The sequence below is a fragment of the Primulina eburnea genome, chromosome 5, assembly GCF_022965805.1.
Source record: "Primulina eburnea isolate SZY01 chromosome 5, ASM2296580v1, whole genome shotgun sequence".
Classification (NCBI taxonomy): Eukaryota; Viridiplantae; Streptophyta; class Magnoliopsida; order Lamiales; family Gesneriaceae; genus Primulina; species Primulina eburnea.
The window spans coordinates 4,476,595-4,492,440 of NC_133105.1; the positions used below are offsets into that span (position 1 = coordinate 4,476,595).

At 35.5% G+C, this 15,846-nt stretch overlaps 3 protein-coding genes and 1 pseudogene across 5 annotated transcripts; 2 read left to right on the forward strand and 2 right to left on the reverse strand.

Moving 5' to 3' along the window:
- The first annotated feature begins 3,363 nt into the window (after positions 1-3,363).
- LOC140832529 (uncharacterized) lies at positions 3,364-5,301 on the forward strand. Of its 2 annotated transcripts, XM_073196608.1 has the most exons (4): positions 3,364-3,462; positions 3,604-3,687; positions 4,137-4,245; positions 4,915-5,301. In XM_073196608.1, exons 3-4 carry the CDS (start codon positions 4,149-4,151, stop codon positions 5,121-5,123), a joined length of 306 nt encoding a protein of 101 aa, XP_073052709.1. In that variant the 5' UTR covers positions 3,364-3,462; positions 3,604-3,687; positions 4,137-4,148; the 3' UTR covers positions 5,124-5,301. The 2 variants fall into 2 exon arrangements, with proteins under 2 accessions (XP_073052709.1, XP_073052708.1); XM_073196607.1 differs by lacking the exon at positions 3,364-3,462 and having other exon boundaries at positions 3,472-3,687.
- A 138-nt stretch (positions 5,302-5,439) lies between these two features.
- LOC140832528 (protein disulfide-isomerase 5-2-like) lies at positions 5,440-8,183 on the forward strand (annotated as a pseudogene).
- A 148-nt stretch (positions 8,184-8,331) lies between these two features.
- LOC140832527 (receptor homology region, transmembrane domain- and RING domain-containing protein 2-like) lies at positions 8,332-11,102 on the reverse strand. Its single transcript, XM_073196606.1, has 4 exons — positions 10,726-11,102; positions 9,759-9,989; positions 9,202-9,615; positions 8,332-9,117 (listed from the first exon to the last, which is right to left on the reverse strand). The coding sequence occupies exons 1-4, from the start codon at positions 10,850-10,852 to the stop codon at positions 8,567-8,569; spliced, it is 1,323 nt and encodes a 440-aa protein (XP_073052707.1). The 5' UTR covers positions 10,853-11,102; the 3' UTR covers positions 8,332-8,566.
- Positions 11,103-12,235: 1,133 nt separating this feature from the next.
- Positions 12,236-15,095, reverse strand: LOC140832530 (proteasome subunit alpha type-4-like). 2 transcript variants are annotated; one of them, XM_073196609.1, is made up of 2 exons: positions 14,944-15,095; positions 12,236-13,120 (listed from the first exon to the last, which is right to left on the reverse strand). In XM_073196609.1, the coding sequence occupies exon 2, from the start codon at positions 13,118-13,120 to the stop codon at positions 12,374-12,376; it is 747 nt and encodes a 248-aa protein (XP_073052710.1). In that variant the 5' UTR covers positions 14,944-15,095; the 3' UTR covers positions 12,236-12,373. The 2 variants fall into 2 exon arrangements, with proteins under 2 accessions (XP_073052710.1, XP_073052711.1); XM_073196610.1 differs by lacking the exon at positions 14,944-15,095 and adding an exon at positions 14,784-14,908.
- Positions 15,096-15,846: the final 751 nt, after the last annotated feature.

The following is a 15,846-nucleotide window of genomic DNA, read 5'->3' on the forward strand; positions in this document are numbered from 1 at the left end:
TGTGAGAAAGAGAGAGAACTGGCGTATGATAAACGAGGCCTGAAAGTAGTCAGTCATTATCCAATTAATTAAAATATTTTTAAAAATGTATTAACTGCCTATTGTCCACGCATATTTCATTATTACAATAGCCTTATGTGTATTAATAAATTTAAAATTAATATTAATTTAAAGACAACTTTTGTATTAACAGCTTATATTTCATTATTACAGTAGATTTAAGGGTATTAGCCGGTTCAAATAGGCCCTCACCTACCGCATCCAAATCAAGAACAATTAACCAAATTTTTCAATGAGTCTTAGAGTTGGTAGAATTAAGGTCGCAAACAAGTCGAACTATCGGATCTCGAGTACTTGTTAAGTTTGGTCGCTACTCCACAATATAAATATATATCACTTTTATTTATTTAAATTTAAAAAAAAATTAAAATCGATATTTTCGAATTCAAATAATTCGATACTTTATCGAGTCGAGCTTAAAAATTAATACTCACATACTGCTTGAGTTCGACTCATCTCGATTCAATCTATAATTCCTTAGTGATTTGATAATATGATGGAATAGTAAAATAAATTTATTTTGGAAAAAAATATATGTTTCTTTTTTTTTAATAATATGTTTGATTTTTCGGTGAGATGTGTTAAAACGTGAAACTTATGTGGCCGGTGGTTATTATATATTAATATTTATTACATAAATTAATATTAATATTAAATAAGTAAAAGGAAAATTGAACTAGTTGAGGAGGGGTGGGTTGGTGAGGGATAAGAGGCACGAGGAAATTGCCGTGGACTAAACAACAACCGTGTGGGCCTGACGATGTTTATTTCACAAACCTTTTCTTTTTGGGAATTGAACAGTAGGATTTGGATCGGGACGACACTCAGTCTAATGGGTCTAAAAATGGGTTCAAGACGGGTCTCGAGTTTGGTCAAATTCGTTTTGGATCGTCCCATTAAATTATGTTATATATTTAAAAATATAAAATATTATTATTTATACTAAATAATTAATACATTTTCTATAATTTTAGTTTATAAATTTTTGGATTGAAATAATTTTATTTTAATATTACATGTTTAATATAAAAATATATCATTATAATTTTTTGTCATTAATTGAATATAGATCAATACAGTTTATCTTGTGATAATATTGTTTATGTTGTTAATATTATTATATAAATTTAGACATATGTATTTAATGATTCATTAATTTTTAATATTTTTATAAAATAAAAATAAAATTATATATTTTTTGTGGGTCTAGATGGCACCCATCAAATTAGCAGGGTCCATGATCCGCTGCCATCCCTAGAGTTGGAAGGGATATTGGACTTTTTGATTTGCAAACTGGACAGTTAAAAGATGATAATAATATCATTAAAAAAATTCTTATATCGTGTATTCATGTTGCAGATTAATTTATAAGATAAATTTTTATCTAATCTAACTCATGAAATTTTTTATATTAAAATATTGATTTCATGATGATTATGGATCACGACGGACCGTCTCACTAATACAAATCCGTGATATTGTCTTATAATAGACCTACTCCTGAATATATAGGTGAATAAGTATGGGAGAATCAAATAAGAATATTTTTATCACATAATGCAACCAAATAATTATAGAATAAATCTCGTTTGAGAAGGTCTTACAAATCTTAATCCATAAAACGGATCAATATGATACATACCTATTATGAAAAATATATTTTTGATATAAAAATAATATTTTCTCATAGACCGAGTCGAACTAAAAATTTGTATCATAAAATTGACTTGTGAAATGATCTTTTAATCATAATTTTTGTCATATTTCTATAGCTGTCACGATGAGCATATTTCCTCACATAATGATGGAAGCAAAAGAACCCGGTGTGCTGCGACAAGAATAAATTTAATTTTTTACTCAAAAACAAAACAATGGTCATTTTCGACCTTTCTTTTGATTTTAACTATATATTTTACTTTTTGATGATTCTATATTTTCCATTTCAAATCTATCAAATCAAATTATGAAACAATGGCCGTTATACTTGTAGTGCAGTAAGGTTGAGCGATTTCATCTTTTAGAACAAGAAAACAAGTTGTGAAACAAGTATTGTATTGTCGGAGTTTATTTTGGAGTCTCCTCCACAATTATTCCACGACGAAAAGACGACGTGGAGATCTTATCCATATCAAAGGAAGACCATGGAACAGGCGAATAGACGTTTGACTTCGAGGAAGACTATAAAACGGGGGAAAAAAAGGAAAAATTGACCCACGACTTTTCATTTAATCGTAGGAGTCACGATTTGTGGGCACCATTGCCAAATCAAATTTAATTTGGACCAAGACTTTTTGAAATCTCGTGTCGATTGTAGTGTCGTGCACTTGTCCCACTTGCGGGGGTTTGCAAATCTATCTCAACTTGAAAATTCTTTTCACTTGTCGATTTTATGATATATAATTCAGTTTGTGTCATCTATACAAATTTTTAATTTTTATTATACATATAAGTAAAAATGATCTGTATCACGAATAAAAATCCGTAAGATCGTCTCACAAGAGACATACTTTTATAATTGTGGGTGATTTGTCTTCTTCATGGTTCTTCATCATAGTCAAAACTGTAATTTACCATCACCTATAAATTGTATGACAAAAACTTATGTGAGACGGTGTCACGGATCGTATTTTGTGAGAGGGATATCTATTTGGGTCATTCATGAAAAAGTTACATTTTATGCTACAAATATTACTTTTTATTGTGAATATGGGTAGGGTTGACCGTCTCACAGATAAAGATCCGTGAGACCGTCTCACAAGAGACCTATTCAAATTAGATTGGGCGCAATCCCAATTTTCCTATGTTGTTAGGGAGTACGTAGAGAGAATTTCATAAATTTCGATTATAATTTTTATGTAACTTATTTACACATTGATAATACAAAGTATAATAAATTTCAAATAACACAACTATCGAGTTAATTTAAAATCCATATTAATTAATACGAAACATTATGATATGTCAAAAGTGAGTTAGAAGTTTATATTCTTACTTATCTGAATAACAAAAACAGTTTAAAATGCATAGATTCAAATACAAAGTTTGAGTGTGTGTGAATTTCATGTTTCAATGTAATGGGCTGTAGTAATATTGGGCCTGCTTTTAATACTGATCCAAACAAAGTATTAATTTGGTACAATACATTTCGAAATATAGTTTTCTATCTTCCGTAATGATTGAAGGACTGTCGGCCCATATACACTGTCAGCTGTGAAAAGAATCCCGATTCATGGGCTATCATTTGAGCCATGTGATATTAATTATCTGGCCCAAACATAAAGCCCAAACCGTTAGAGGGACAGCAATTAACAAGCCCATGTCCATTTCATTCAAGAGATTCGACCTTTTGAGTTCCACGGTGGTCAACCGGCAGCTCTCACTAGCATCAAAAGCCATTTTCAGGTGTTATTTCTTTTTACTAAAATTATATTACTGCCTTTCTTCTTCACCGATTTCTTGAGTTCGTGTCATAAATCTATTAGCGTCAATTCTCAATGAAATGTCAAATCTAATTGAAATCTGGTGTTTCTCGCATTCATCTAGGGAATTGAAACGTGGATTATATTTTAGTGGTGAGGGAATTTGAAGGAGGAGAGCTGCGATCAATCTGTGTTGAATCCATTCGAAGTAAGTTTCTCATCTCTTGGATTAGATTATCAGTTCAAAGACTAAACCTTTAATGTGTGACTGTGTAAAATTATGGGTTTTGTGAGAAGTATGGTTGCAAATTTGCACTGCAGGTGTTTGTATTATGTTCTTAAGGCGATTTAGTTGTCAGGAATTCCTCACTCTATCGATTGAATGGACGAACAACCTCTGCCCGAATAATTGAATATAGATAAATAAGGGATTTAGTCGTGATTATCTGAATTTCAGTTAAATATTTATTCTCCCTTCCCTTTAGTAAGCTAAAAGATCGGTACTTGCATGATTCTTACTTTCGAATCGTGACATTCTTGCTAAATTCGTGGTTGTTTCTCCCCATCTTTCTCTCATCATGACTTAAGGTTTCAACGTCGTTGTCACTGGATGTTTGTTTACTCTATATCAATATCTTCACTTTTGATTCTTCATAGATTGGAGAAGCAATGATTGGAGTTGTAAACAAGTTCTTTATTACATCCATATTTATGTGGGCAGCTCCTGTTGCAATTCTGTGTGGATTCAATCACAAGTTATTACCGGGTAAGCATTCATTTTATCTTCAATCAAATCATAAACGGTGGCTTTTGGTTAATGATTCATATTGACTCCTGCTCCTCCAACTTAACTTGGATGCGTTGATAACTGGAAGATATTGGCTGATAAGAAAAAATAAGAAACGAGCTGTAAAATGGACCTCATTCAAAGGTGCTTGCTAAAAAGTGAATTAGTGCGGGTTTATGCATTTGTTACACAATCATCACTAGTTACATAGCAGGAATGCCCGTGTTTTATGAAATATTTGGCGTGTAATTGCCTACAATGCTGTTAATTCAATAAAATAATTATCTTTTTTGCGCTATGAAGGCTGCATAAAGTATCACATAAGTAGGTGGAGCAAGTGCCATGACTTTGATAAAAAAAATATCCAACCAGCCAAAGCTTCTAATCTTCCTGTTGAATAGGACCTCTAAGATTCTAATTGATTGAACATTGTGCTGCTGTCCATATTTCCTGTTTCAAAATTTATTCCTTCTGTTGTCTAAAGATGTGTCTAGTATACTATGAATCAACTCTGCATCCTCTCCTTACCTGGCTACACATACTAAGTAGCACTGATGTACAACTGAATTTCGACTTGAGAAACTAAAAAGGTCATATTCTAAGGCTGTATGTAATTTTCTAATACTTGCTATCATGCTTTTAGAACAGGTAGTACTCAGTTGTCACCCGAGTCCATGACATTGTGGAGTGGAATACTTGCAGTTATCTCTGTGAATGTGGTTATCGGATTATACATTTACTTGGCCATGAAAGAACCTTCAGACAAACACGAACCAGATCCTAAGTTCCTTGCCGATGCCAAGGCTAGCATGAATCAGTCCAGTCCAAGCGTTGCGGATCGTACGAAACAGGAATAGTCGATTCTGCTTCAGGACCACTTTCTGCTGAATTATTGTGCCTGTTTTTGCATTTTCATTTCCACATATTTGGTTATTGTTTCTGAAATTTGGATGCTCGGCCACTCAAACTTATCACTTATCAGTAGTTGACAAACGTAGGCGTTTCTATGATGATCTCTTTCTATTGTTTTGTATTCATCTTCTAATACTATTTTCGTTATTTGCAACATCCTGTCAAAAACCAGCCATCCACTACTTGCCACATTAATATTTATAATGGGAGTATTATTTCCTACTAAAATCGAAACTATTTTTTAATTGTCTATATATATGTGGTTGACATGTTTTACAAATGCACCTAAATTATTAACTCAAATAGGCTTATCATTGCCTATTATATATGCAAATTTCAACTTTGTGCCAAGTTTTTAGATTCGTAGTGCTCCCTCAACTAACAAAAACAGACTCGTTATTCTGTAAAAACTAAACCACCATAGGGAAAAAGTATCAACTTTACAAAAAAATAAATAAATGTTAAATCAAGAGCGAAGTGATTAGATTCAAGGATCGAGTACTTCAATTTTCGAACTTACCAAATTTGGGTAGTCTGTAATCGATGATCCCTTCAGGCTTCCACATCAGTCCTCTATTTCACATTTTTTTACTCTACGTACTCTTGCTTCATTCATCCATCTGGGTATCGGAAAATGACTTCAAATTGGACGGTAAAGTCTTGAAGCTCCACGATTCCAACTTCAACGCCGCCATTTCAACGTTCGATCACGTTTTCGTCGACTCCCTGGTGCGGCCACTGCAAGCGCCTAGCTCCAGAGGTTTGTTTCTTTTCTTTTGTTTTGTTTTTTGTATTATTTTTTACAACTTCGTTTCATCTTTTTATACTCAAAGTCGGATCTTGATGTGGGAAATAGTGACGGCGGTGTTACTCTGGCGCTTATTTGCTGTTTATGCTACGGATTGGCGAGGTTCCAGCAAAGTTTTAAATGGGAGAATTTGAAAAACATCTTTAAAGATTTATGATTTTTGAGGAACTCTATGCATGGCCTCTGCATTATGTCACCATTGATTTTGACTTGCTCTAACGTGCAAAGATGAAACTACATACACAGTTGAAGTGAATTTAATCAAATGTGCCGCAATTTTCTTCTTACACGGACTAGGTAAACGACTTGAGAAGAGTTGGGAGAACGAAGCACTGCACATGAAATGACTTTTTCATATATTTTTGCCATCAAGGGATAAGTTCTTGTTTTTACTTTTTGATCGTTAGGCATGTGCTAGAAGATTAACAGATATGAATGTTGGATTGCAGCTGGACAAAGCATCCCCTCTTTTATCTGGACTGAAGAAGCCTATGGTTGTTGCAAAAGTAGATGCTGACAAGTACACAAGTCTTGCTTCTAAGCATGACCTTGAGTATGTTTCATAGCCTTGTGTCATAATATTATTTTGACAATCTGGATTTTTAGGTGTGTGTTTGTTTCTTTTTATTTGGATGAATGGTTTAATTGTTAGTTAACATTCTGATATAAATTACTAAGATATGGAAAAAGTACTCATAACTATATATTTTGTTCATGCAGTGGATATCCAACTCTAAAGATATTTGTGCATGGAGTTTCTACTGAATATTATGGACCAAGGAAAGCTGATTTACTTGTTCGATATTTGACAAAATTTGTTGCTCCTGATGTCTTATTCTCAGTTCTGATTCTGCTATTAGAGAATTTATTGAAGCAGCTGGTATTTATTTTCCTATATTTATAGGCTTTGGCTTAAATGAATCCACAATATCAAATTTGGCTATGAAGTATAAGAAGAGAGCGTGGTTTTCTGTTGCCAAGGATTTCTCTGATAATATAACCACTCAATATGACTTTGACAAGGCACCTGCTTTGGCTGCAATTCATTTAGCCTCCAAAGAACATAGCATTTTCTACGGGCCTCTTGAAGGTCAGAATACCTCTAATCATCAATTTTAGTCTTTAGTGGTTATTATGTATTTCAATTATATATATAGATGGATGTGCGCGCACACACACACACACAGTTGCGGTCCGCTACAAATGGCCGATAAATTTCTTGAGAATTACATAAAACAGAATTTTTGCCCTCGGGTTCTTCCTTCAAATCAAGACATGTTGAAGTCGCTAGAGGATGATCCAGGAAAATTTGTCATAACGATATTGAATGATGAAGGAGATGATAAATCAAAAGGATTGTTAAAAGTTCTAAAGGCGCTGCCTCTGAAAATCGTGACCTAATATTTGGTTATGTAGGGTTCAAGCAGGGGGGAAGATTTTGCTGAATCATTTGATGTCTCCAAGAAAACAGAGTTACCGAAGATGGTGTTATGGGATGGCAATGAGGAATATTATTCGGTAGGTGACAGTATCTTACTCTTAAAGCTACTACCTTCACTAATTTTTGTGGTATTACAAAAATCCTATATGGGAGGGCAATGAAGAATATTATTTGGTAGGTGAGTCTCTTACTCTATAAAGCTACTACCTTCACTAATTTTTGTGGTATTACAAAAATCCTATACTGACTAAGATATTGCAAACGTGCATATTGATATCTCATTCTTGTTTGAACCAAGGTCATCGGCCCAGAAAGCATTGATGAAACAGATATGGGGATCCAAGCATCAAGATTCCCGGAAGGTTATAGAGAAGGAAGAGTTATAGAAAAATGCTTACGCTGGTTCTGTCTTGATGGATTTCATGAACTTTAACTTGGAGGGAGGTATGTTCTAATTCTTATATTTGTGATACTGGTTATGGTAATGATCCGGTCAACACATACAGAGCAACTGTGGTATCCGAGGCCAAGATGATGCAAGGAGCTCCACCGTGCACCCAGAAACAAATGACTTGCATCGAAATGAGAACAAGGAAGACTGAATTTATGAATGCTGAAACGCAGACAATTGTAATGACTATCGATTACTAAGGAACCATGTCCAACCGATTAGTTCAAAGGAAGCGACCACGTTTTAGCTTCACACGTCTTAGTCTGTATCATGTAAGAAAAATGGATTAACCTACAGTGGAATAGATTCCAAGATTATACCGGTGGGCGTGAAGTTGATGCAAAGCTTGACAAATTTCATTTCTTGGTTTGTGCATAGTATCAGTATGGTATATATCTTCGCGGGCTTCTGACATGACTGGAGTGCACTTCGAAGTTACCATAATCGACGAAGGAAAACAAATCGGTGAATTTTTTAATAGACGAGGAATTAAACTAACAAAAAACATCCGCACCAAAATAGACGGAAAAAGTAACAAGAAAGGAAGCAAATTCAGGGAGTAAAAATGCATGAATAAACAATCTATATATCTTATGCTACAATGTACAGATTTGTAGTCTGCGTTCACGGCAAAACCATCCGCAGTTGCTCGAAGCTTTGGCAAAATCACCAATCAGATGTACCTTCATTAGCATCCTGGAAGAGACTGGGCTGATGCAAAAGGTGAAAAGCTTGCAGCTGACTCGCTGTAATGCAGCGGATTAGGAGGCCGACTTGAAGACCCAATATAACTCGATGAAGCATTGCTTGGGCTAGGAATATATGGAGACATGTATCTGGAATTAAGAGGCGACATTGAAGGGTAACCCAGTGAGTGAGGTGAAATCAAGTAACTTCCAAGAGATCTTTGTGAAGACATATTTCTTAGATCGACTGAGCTTCGACTTGTACTTAGGTTAGGCGATTGATGGTAATATGGGTCGTAAGGGGTGGTAGAGATGGACTGGGGACGAGAAAACGAGGTTGATTGCAGAGATGATTGACCGATTTGCATGGCTGATGATGATGCTAATGTTGATCTAAAAGACGATAGTGCAGATGATGCTGGGCTGGATGACAGTAAAGGTGTAGATTCTGATGCTGGTGGTTCACCTGTGCTGGTTCTTGCATCACGCTTGCAGACTGGACAGAACGTTCTCCATGATGTTAGCCATGCATCGACACATATGGCATGGAATTCTGTAAAACATGAAGTAACAGATGGATTACAATTAAAAAATTAGAGGAAACAAGTAAATGCAATAAAAATAAGAAAAGGCTTACTGTGGCAGCATGGGAGAATTCTAAGCTTCTCACCAATCTTATAGTCTTCAAGACATATGGCACACGTACTTGAGGTACAATAGTCCTCTGAAACTGCAGTAAAAGTCAGGCTTGGCATAGCTTTTACCATGCGGCGGCTCATCCCATGAAATTCTCGTACATGAGGAGCTTGAGGAGCTTGAGGCCGTTCTCTTCTTATGCGATGCCTTCGAATGAAGAAACAAGTAGCTAACACAGCAGACATGGCGAGTAGCGATATGAAAGATATAGCCATGATAGACCATGCTGAATTTTCATAAACTGGGGATATCCATATCTCAGTATCAACAGAACCATCATATTTTCCCAGTGTTTCACCTGAGGCTTTGGACACAAAAACTGCATTGATCTTTACACCGGCAGAATTTCCAGCCACTACATTTTAAAATACCAATAATTACATGATTTTACAGCATAAATGAATTCTAAAAGTTTAATCAGCAGCCTCAATTCTATATTAACACACAAATTAATCGACGAAATCACAGTAAAGATGAGAGCTGAAGATAGGACAATACTTGCAACTAGTTCGCCATCCTCATTATCGTAGACGATGGCTGCTTTGAACCCAGCAACTTGCGCTCTCCTGACTTTTTCATCAAAGCTACATGCTCCTCTGATTATCAATGCAAATGGATACCTGGTGTTATTCATTTTTGTAACAATTTTATTAGTCAAAGGAGAGCATGCATCCAATGGTTCTGCCACGTATAATGTGCCATATATCCCAGACCCTTTCACTGATGGAGCTGAAATCACAACAGACTTGTATCAGCAAACACAAAACAAATCAGGATACTAACCTAACTCTTTCCTTGTTATTCGGGACACTGTCGCGAATAGAAATACAGTCTTCCAAGTTCTCAAATATAACCGCACAAAAAAGAATATGTATCCAATATACTCCTATCTCAACACAGTTTCTTGCTATCTGTTATTGTCGGAATTCAGCCAAGAAAATAAGCTAATGCCTGACAGTTTCATTAATTTGCTGAAATACACATCCTCAATTCTACGCGAAATCCGTCGATAGTAACGAAGTACTTCGCACGTATGATCTCAAACATCATGTGGGAGAATTGGAAGTCTTGATCATCCTTTTGCAAGAGAAGTGACCCATCACCCATCTGACTCAATAAACTTTAACACCAAATCCAGAATTCCCCAGCTAAGTATAAGCATTAAAATATATAAACCTCGCATTTACACAATCTCAAGTTTCATCAGATAAAGTTTGTGTCTTTCCATCACTAGTAATTAAAATAACTTAAAGTTGAACCAATATCAACAAAGAGAAAAATCCAATGGGATCCAAACAGATCAATGATGAAAAACAAGAAACAGTTTCGTCACAGAAAGAAAAGACTCAAATCAAGCGCATATTGAATCACCTGCGAAATCCCAAAACAACGAAACATATTGGTTTTACCACCTGATACAAAATTCAAATTATTCGCAAAAAATAAAAATAATAGTTAAACTAACCAAAATTAGCTTCAATGTCTTGAAAAGATGAAGTAACATTGTTGCCAATCAAAACCACCTTCCCAAAAGCCGTGAAAGCACACATTAAACAGAAAAGGCAGCGGAAAATCCCCCAGAAATTCAACATATTTTCTAACCGTAAAGATCTCAACTTTTTCCAACAAAAACTCGAAAACCCCCCCACTTTCACTCGGACAAAACAGAACCTTTTATCTTTAAAAATAACTGCCGAGGCTTCTCAGAATTGAAACATCAGCTTCCATAATGCAGTAAGATTATGCGAATCTTGAAGGGGTTTTGCAAATTGCAAATTGCAAACGCTTCGGAATTGGGTCGGTTCGATTTGTAGTAGGAGCATTTTAATAATGGGAATTATATATATGCCACTTATATTGGTTTGTCTTTATTTAGGTGGATGTGCTGTAATGATGATAATCGTTGCTATGGATGCATGAATATCCGTCCAACTGTTCATAAATAAATATATACAAATAATATTAGGAGAAATTTACTATAATATTCAATGTTGACTTTAATTGTCCAATCAAAACTTTAATTTCCTTTTGACACGAACTAATGTCCTTCAAAATTCCAATAATTTATTATTTCCAATTTGATAAAATAATAAATGATATATCATAAATTGCCAAACAAATATAAAATTCACTATAGACATTTGCCATAACACAAAAACTCTGCCGTCTAATAGTCAATTTCATTAGACATATCTTTAACTCGACCTGATTTATGAAAAATATTATATTTTATATTAAAAATATTAGTTTTCATTTTAAATATGAATAATATTAACTTGTCTATTGAAATGGATTCCTGGACCGTCCAACAAAAGAAATATTTTGGCCACAATTTTTTTTTATCGACAGTACATTATCAAAATTCTCAATTTATTCTATTGATTTTTTATACGGTTATTATAAGGTTTCTTAATGTGCCAAACGTTAGGGCAAGATAGGTAGATTACTTGTCGTTTCGATGTGTTTATTTATTTATTTATTTTTTTGGAAAACCTTTTATTGGGTTTCTTAAAATTAAAAACAATTGATTGCAGTGATATTCCTAAAGTGTGAGAAAATTATCCAACCAGCACCTAGAAGATGCTGGATCTATTCAATGCATTTTGATAGGATAAGAATTCTATTTTTTAGAAGGATAAGAATTCTATTTTGGTTCAATAATTACACGGGAATTGGAGACAACTTGATATATTTTATTAGGCAAATCAAAGCGACTTCAAACGAATCTTATTAATCATTGTTTGTGAAAGGGAGTAATCTCATTAGCGATGACAGTATTTGGATAAAACCATCTATAAATGTTCATCGAATAGTGTGGAATATAAATTCCAATAAGCTCAATACTATCACAACTTAGAGTCAGTCACACGGGTTTCTTTTTATGGATGTAATCCAACAAATATGAATTTTTGAGAATCCAGATTCATATAATTGGGCTTCTGATAAATTCTTTTAACGTCATAGAATCACCAAGATGAGAACAAAATATGCAATGAAATCGTCTTAACAGAGTAGATTCGCATCAAATGTTTTTTTGCAAACAAGAGCCGAGTAACACGCGGTAACGTAATCTGAAAAATTAAAGCACATAGCAAGTTTTGTTGTGAAATAACTCAGGTATCAGCAGCAGGTTGTGTCAACCCAGACTTTACCAACAGCTTGTTGAGTTTATCAGCTGACCACACCTGAAACTTCACTTTCCCAGAAGACAGAAAAATCTCCGACAATTCAAGCTTTTCTGAGTTGAGACTTGTGCTATCCATCGTCTTGCTGAGAACCTTTATTGCAAGCTGTACTGCCTCTTCTCTAGTCATGTCGTCTTTGTAATCCTGCTTAAGGATAGATTGTGCAGCCTGGTTGTTAGCTCCAATTGCTGCAGCCTTCCAACCACTGAAATTCCCACTAGGGTCGCTCATGTAAAGCTGGAATCCGTAATTTTTGTCCCAGCCAGCAAACAGGAATGAAACACCAAAGGGGCGGAGGCCACCAAACTGCGTGTAACCTTGCTTGGTGTCACATAGAGACTGAACCAGTTGTTCAACTGGCATCGGTTCTTGGTAAGCATATGCATAACGCTGGGCCTGGAGCCTGGCTGTGTTGATAAGAATGTTGGCATCAGACATGATCCCAGCAACAGCACATGCTACGTGGTCATCAATCTTGTACATCTTCTCCACTGATGTTGAGGTCTCGAGCAGTTTAGAAACAACTTTCTTTTCGCCGACTAGGACAACTCCATCTGTACTCAAAATCCCAATGGCGCTCCCTGCATTTCCAATTGCTTCCATTGCATACTCAACCTGGTAAAGCCGACCTTCCGGGGAAAAGATTGTTGTACGGCTATCATATCTTCGAGACATCTGTCGAAAAAGATACAGAAGGTTTATCATGTCAAGAAGAATGGAATCAATAACGTAAGGTGCAACGATATACTTAATAAAAGGAGATAATACACCACCTCGAAAAAACAGATATATGACCTACAGGCACACTCAAGACAATTTTAGAACTTTGCCTGACACTTCCCTATATAATTAAAATGTTGAAATTCTAGGCGTGAGACAGAAATAAATAGAGATAAAGTTATCGGGTATTAACACCAACCAAACACAATTGGATAACCATCCCTTAACGAACACCACATACAACTGTGATATTTTTTGGCTTAGAATTAAAAAAAAGGAAAACACGATAAGGTGCATTAACTAGCCCTGCAAGCTTTGCATAATCAGTGATACATATTAACACATTTGCCCGTAATGACATCAGCATTATAGGTAGTATACTAACGCTGTTGACTGAAAGTCGCCCTGGATGAATTTTCACCAACCTTATTCTTCTAAACCGTGAAACAATGGGAAATGAAACCTGATTAGTTTGAACAAGTTCTATTTTTAAAGTTATAAGAACTTCAAGCAGGTTCAGCTAAAAAAATGAACTATAACATGGAATATGGCATATCAAGCAATCTAAAGAGGACACAACTAATTATCAACAGACTGCCTATGCTCTTTCCATCTGGTAATCAAATCTGTGGTAACTTAGAGTCCATCTAAGGTGAATTATGGACATAAATCATTGACCACATGCTCACATACCAAATGAATTCTAAGAAGCTTAATTGCGGGTAACCCCACACGTGAAAATCACATGAGTTTAGTTATACTAACAAACGTAAGTTCTATACATAGGGATTCTTTGTGGACCCAAGTATAGTGGCAAGACAAAGATGCACAAAATTAAGATTGTCGAAGCCAAATAGTAGCAACACACAAAAGGAAGAACAAGTAAAAGTAGATATATGGATGGACAAGCAAATGAAGTCTACGAACCTATTGTGCTCCTACATCATCTCCACAAGCAATTACCAAGAGGCTAATAAGGTAGAGAGGTTCCCCCAATAAAAGATTAGTTGGGTTTGGGTTCTCTTCTTGGCATATGGCCTAACATTGGTGCTCTCCTTAAGAGTCCACACACGAAATGATTATTTATGCAGGGAGGGACTATTATTGGACCAGTGTCCATAATGTGACTCATGTTCATTTAACAAGCTGGAATCTAGGGTTTAGGGACCTCATGGAGTCTATAGGAGCTGACAATATTGTGATCCCATATTGGTTTAACATATGGTCATGGAGTAACTAATAAATTCAAGGGACTCTCCAATCAAAAAGTTAATAATTTGGTTTAAGCTCTCCTCTTGGGTTACAACTATCCCAATGCCCCACTCAAATGGGATTGCTCGCTCATTGAAGTGTTTTAGGGGTGATACGCTTTGTGCCACTCTAAGACAGTAAACTCCAACACCATCAATAAGCACACAGAAACAATGCAGAATTATAGCACACATGCGATAAAAGCTACAAAACAGAAATCAATTTATGAAATAGATACAAAATATTCAACATTTTACGGCAGACACAAGAAATATAGGCGTTCATCAGAAAATATGCATAGTCCCACCAATCACATGCACAAATAACTATATAAAATAATCAAACAAGAAGAAAATTCCCCCAACACCTGACACCAATTCCTTCTTCACTCACAAACAGGGCTCAGACGCAGAAAAACACTGCATTTATCTTCTAAGGACCAGATTCCGATTATATAACATCGATTAAAAACCTAACACCGCAAAAAAACAAAGGATTAATCAGAAGGCGGAAGAAATTGAACTAACTTTGCACCAGTCAATGCTAAGTTGAGAGAGAGCTAGAGAACTTGGGTTTCACGAAACGAGAGGGAGCTGCTTCGTGATTTCGCAGCAAGAGGTACTATATGAAAAACGTTAAATCGTGTTTCAGTAAACTCTTTCATCGCGTTTTTTTTAGCGATTTAAAAGCTAAGGGCGAGCCAGCCAAGCACAGCCAGGGATGCATTGGGCCGGAAGATGTGTGTATTGGGCCTATCCAGTTCATGGACTGCTACCCTAAAATTACTTGTGTCGGATCCTGATCCGAATCCGAGTAGGCCTAAATTAAGATCAAATATGCCCAGTGTCGAAATAATTATTAATTAATTTCTAATTTCCTATTATAATTTAAGATTACAATGCCAAACATGAAAATACACTTACACATGTTGGAAATTTGAATCAAAATTAGACCGAGCCCTAGCTAACCACTGGATTCAAGCCGTGACCGAGCCAACGCCCAAGCCCCACAACCGATGATCACCAAAAATCCCATGATAGCGCTTTCCCGTATCAGCTAGCTTCGATCGTGTTTTCAGCGTGTAGTGTGGGTGTTCTAGGACTCTAACTTGTGTAAAAACCTTGTTTGATCAATACTAAATCATGGCAGCCCCTTAACACATACAAACCATGATTTTGGATTAAAAAAAAACTCATAAGTTTAATACTGTAGGTACAATAATACGAAAATAAATATGAGAACGCTATGATTTTTATACAAACGTGTTTTAAATCAATAATACGATGTGATAGACGAGAAAAAGAGATGTATGGCGTGTCTTTGCGCTTTAACCGCACGATTATACGTTGACGATGCGAAGAACTTCAACGTAGGAGATTCTAGGATGATTTTTCTTCAAAAACTTGGTTGTTTCCTTGAATTTTCGAAGA

Excerpts from the sequence above, each read along its gene's own strand:
- LOC140832530 (XM_073196609.1), bottom strand. The coding sequence starts at position 13,120 with ATGTCTCGAAGATATGATAGCCGTACAACAATCTTTTCCCCGGAAGGT.
- LOC140832527 (XM_073196606.1), bottom strand. The coding sequence starts at position 10,852 with ATGTTGAATTTCTGGGGGATTTTCCGCTGCCTTTTCTGTTTAATGTGT. Across the intron at positions 9,990-10,725 it reads AGACATTGAAGCTAATTTTG|CTCCATCAGTGAAAGGGTCT; the intron begins GTTAGTTTAACT and ends TTGTGATTTCAG. Across the intron at positions 9,118-9,201 it reads AATTCTCCCATGCTGCCACA|AATTCCATGCCATATGTGTC; the intron begins GTAAGCCTTTTC and ends CATGTTTTACAG.
- LOC140832529 (XM_073196608.1), top strand. The coding sequence starts at position 4,149 with ATGATTGGAGTTGTAAACAAGTTCTTTATTACATCCATATTTATGTGG. Across the intron at positions 4,246-4,914 it reads CAATCACAAGTTATTACCGG|GTAGTACTCAGTTGTCACCC; the intron begins GTAAGCATTCAT and ends CTTTTAGAACAG.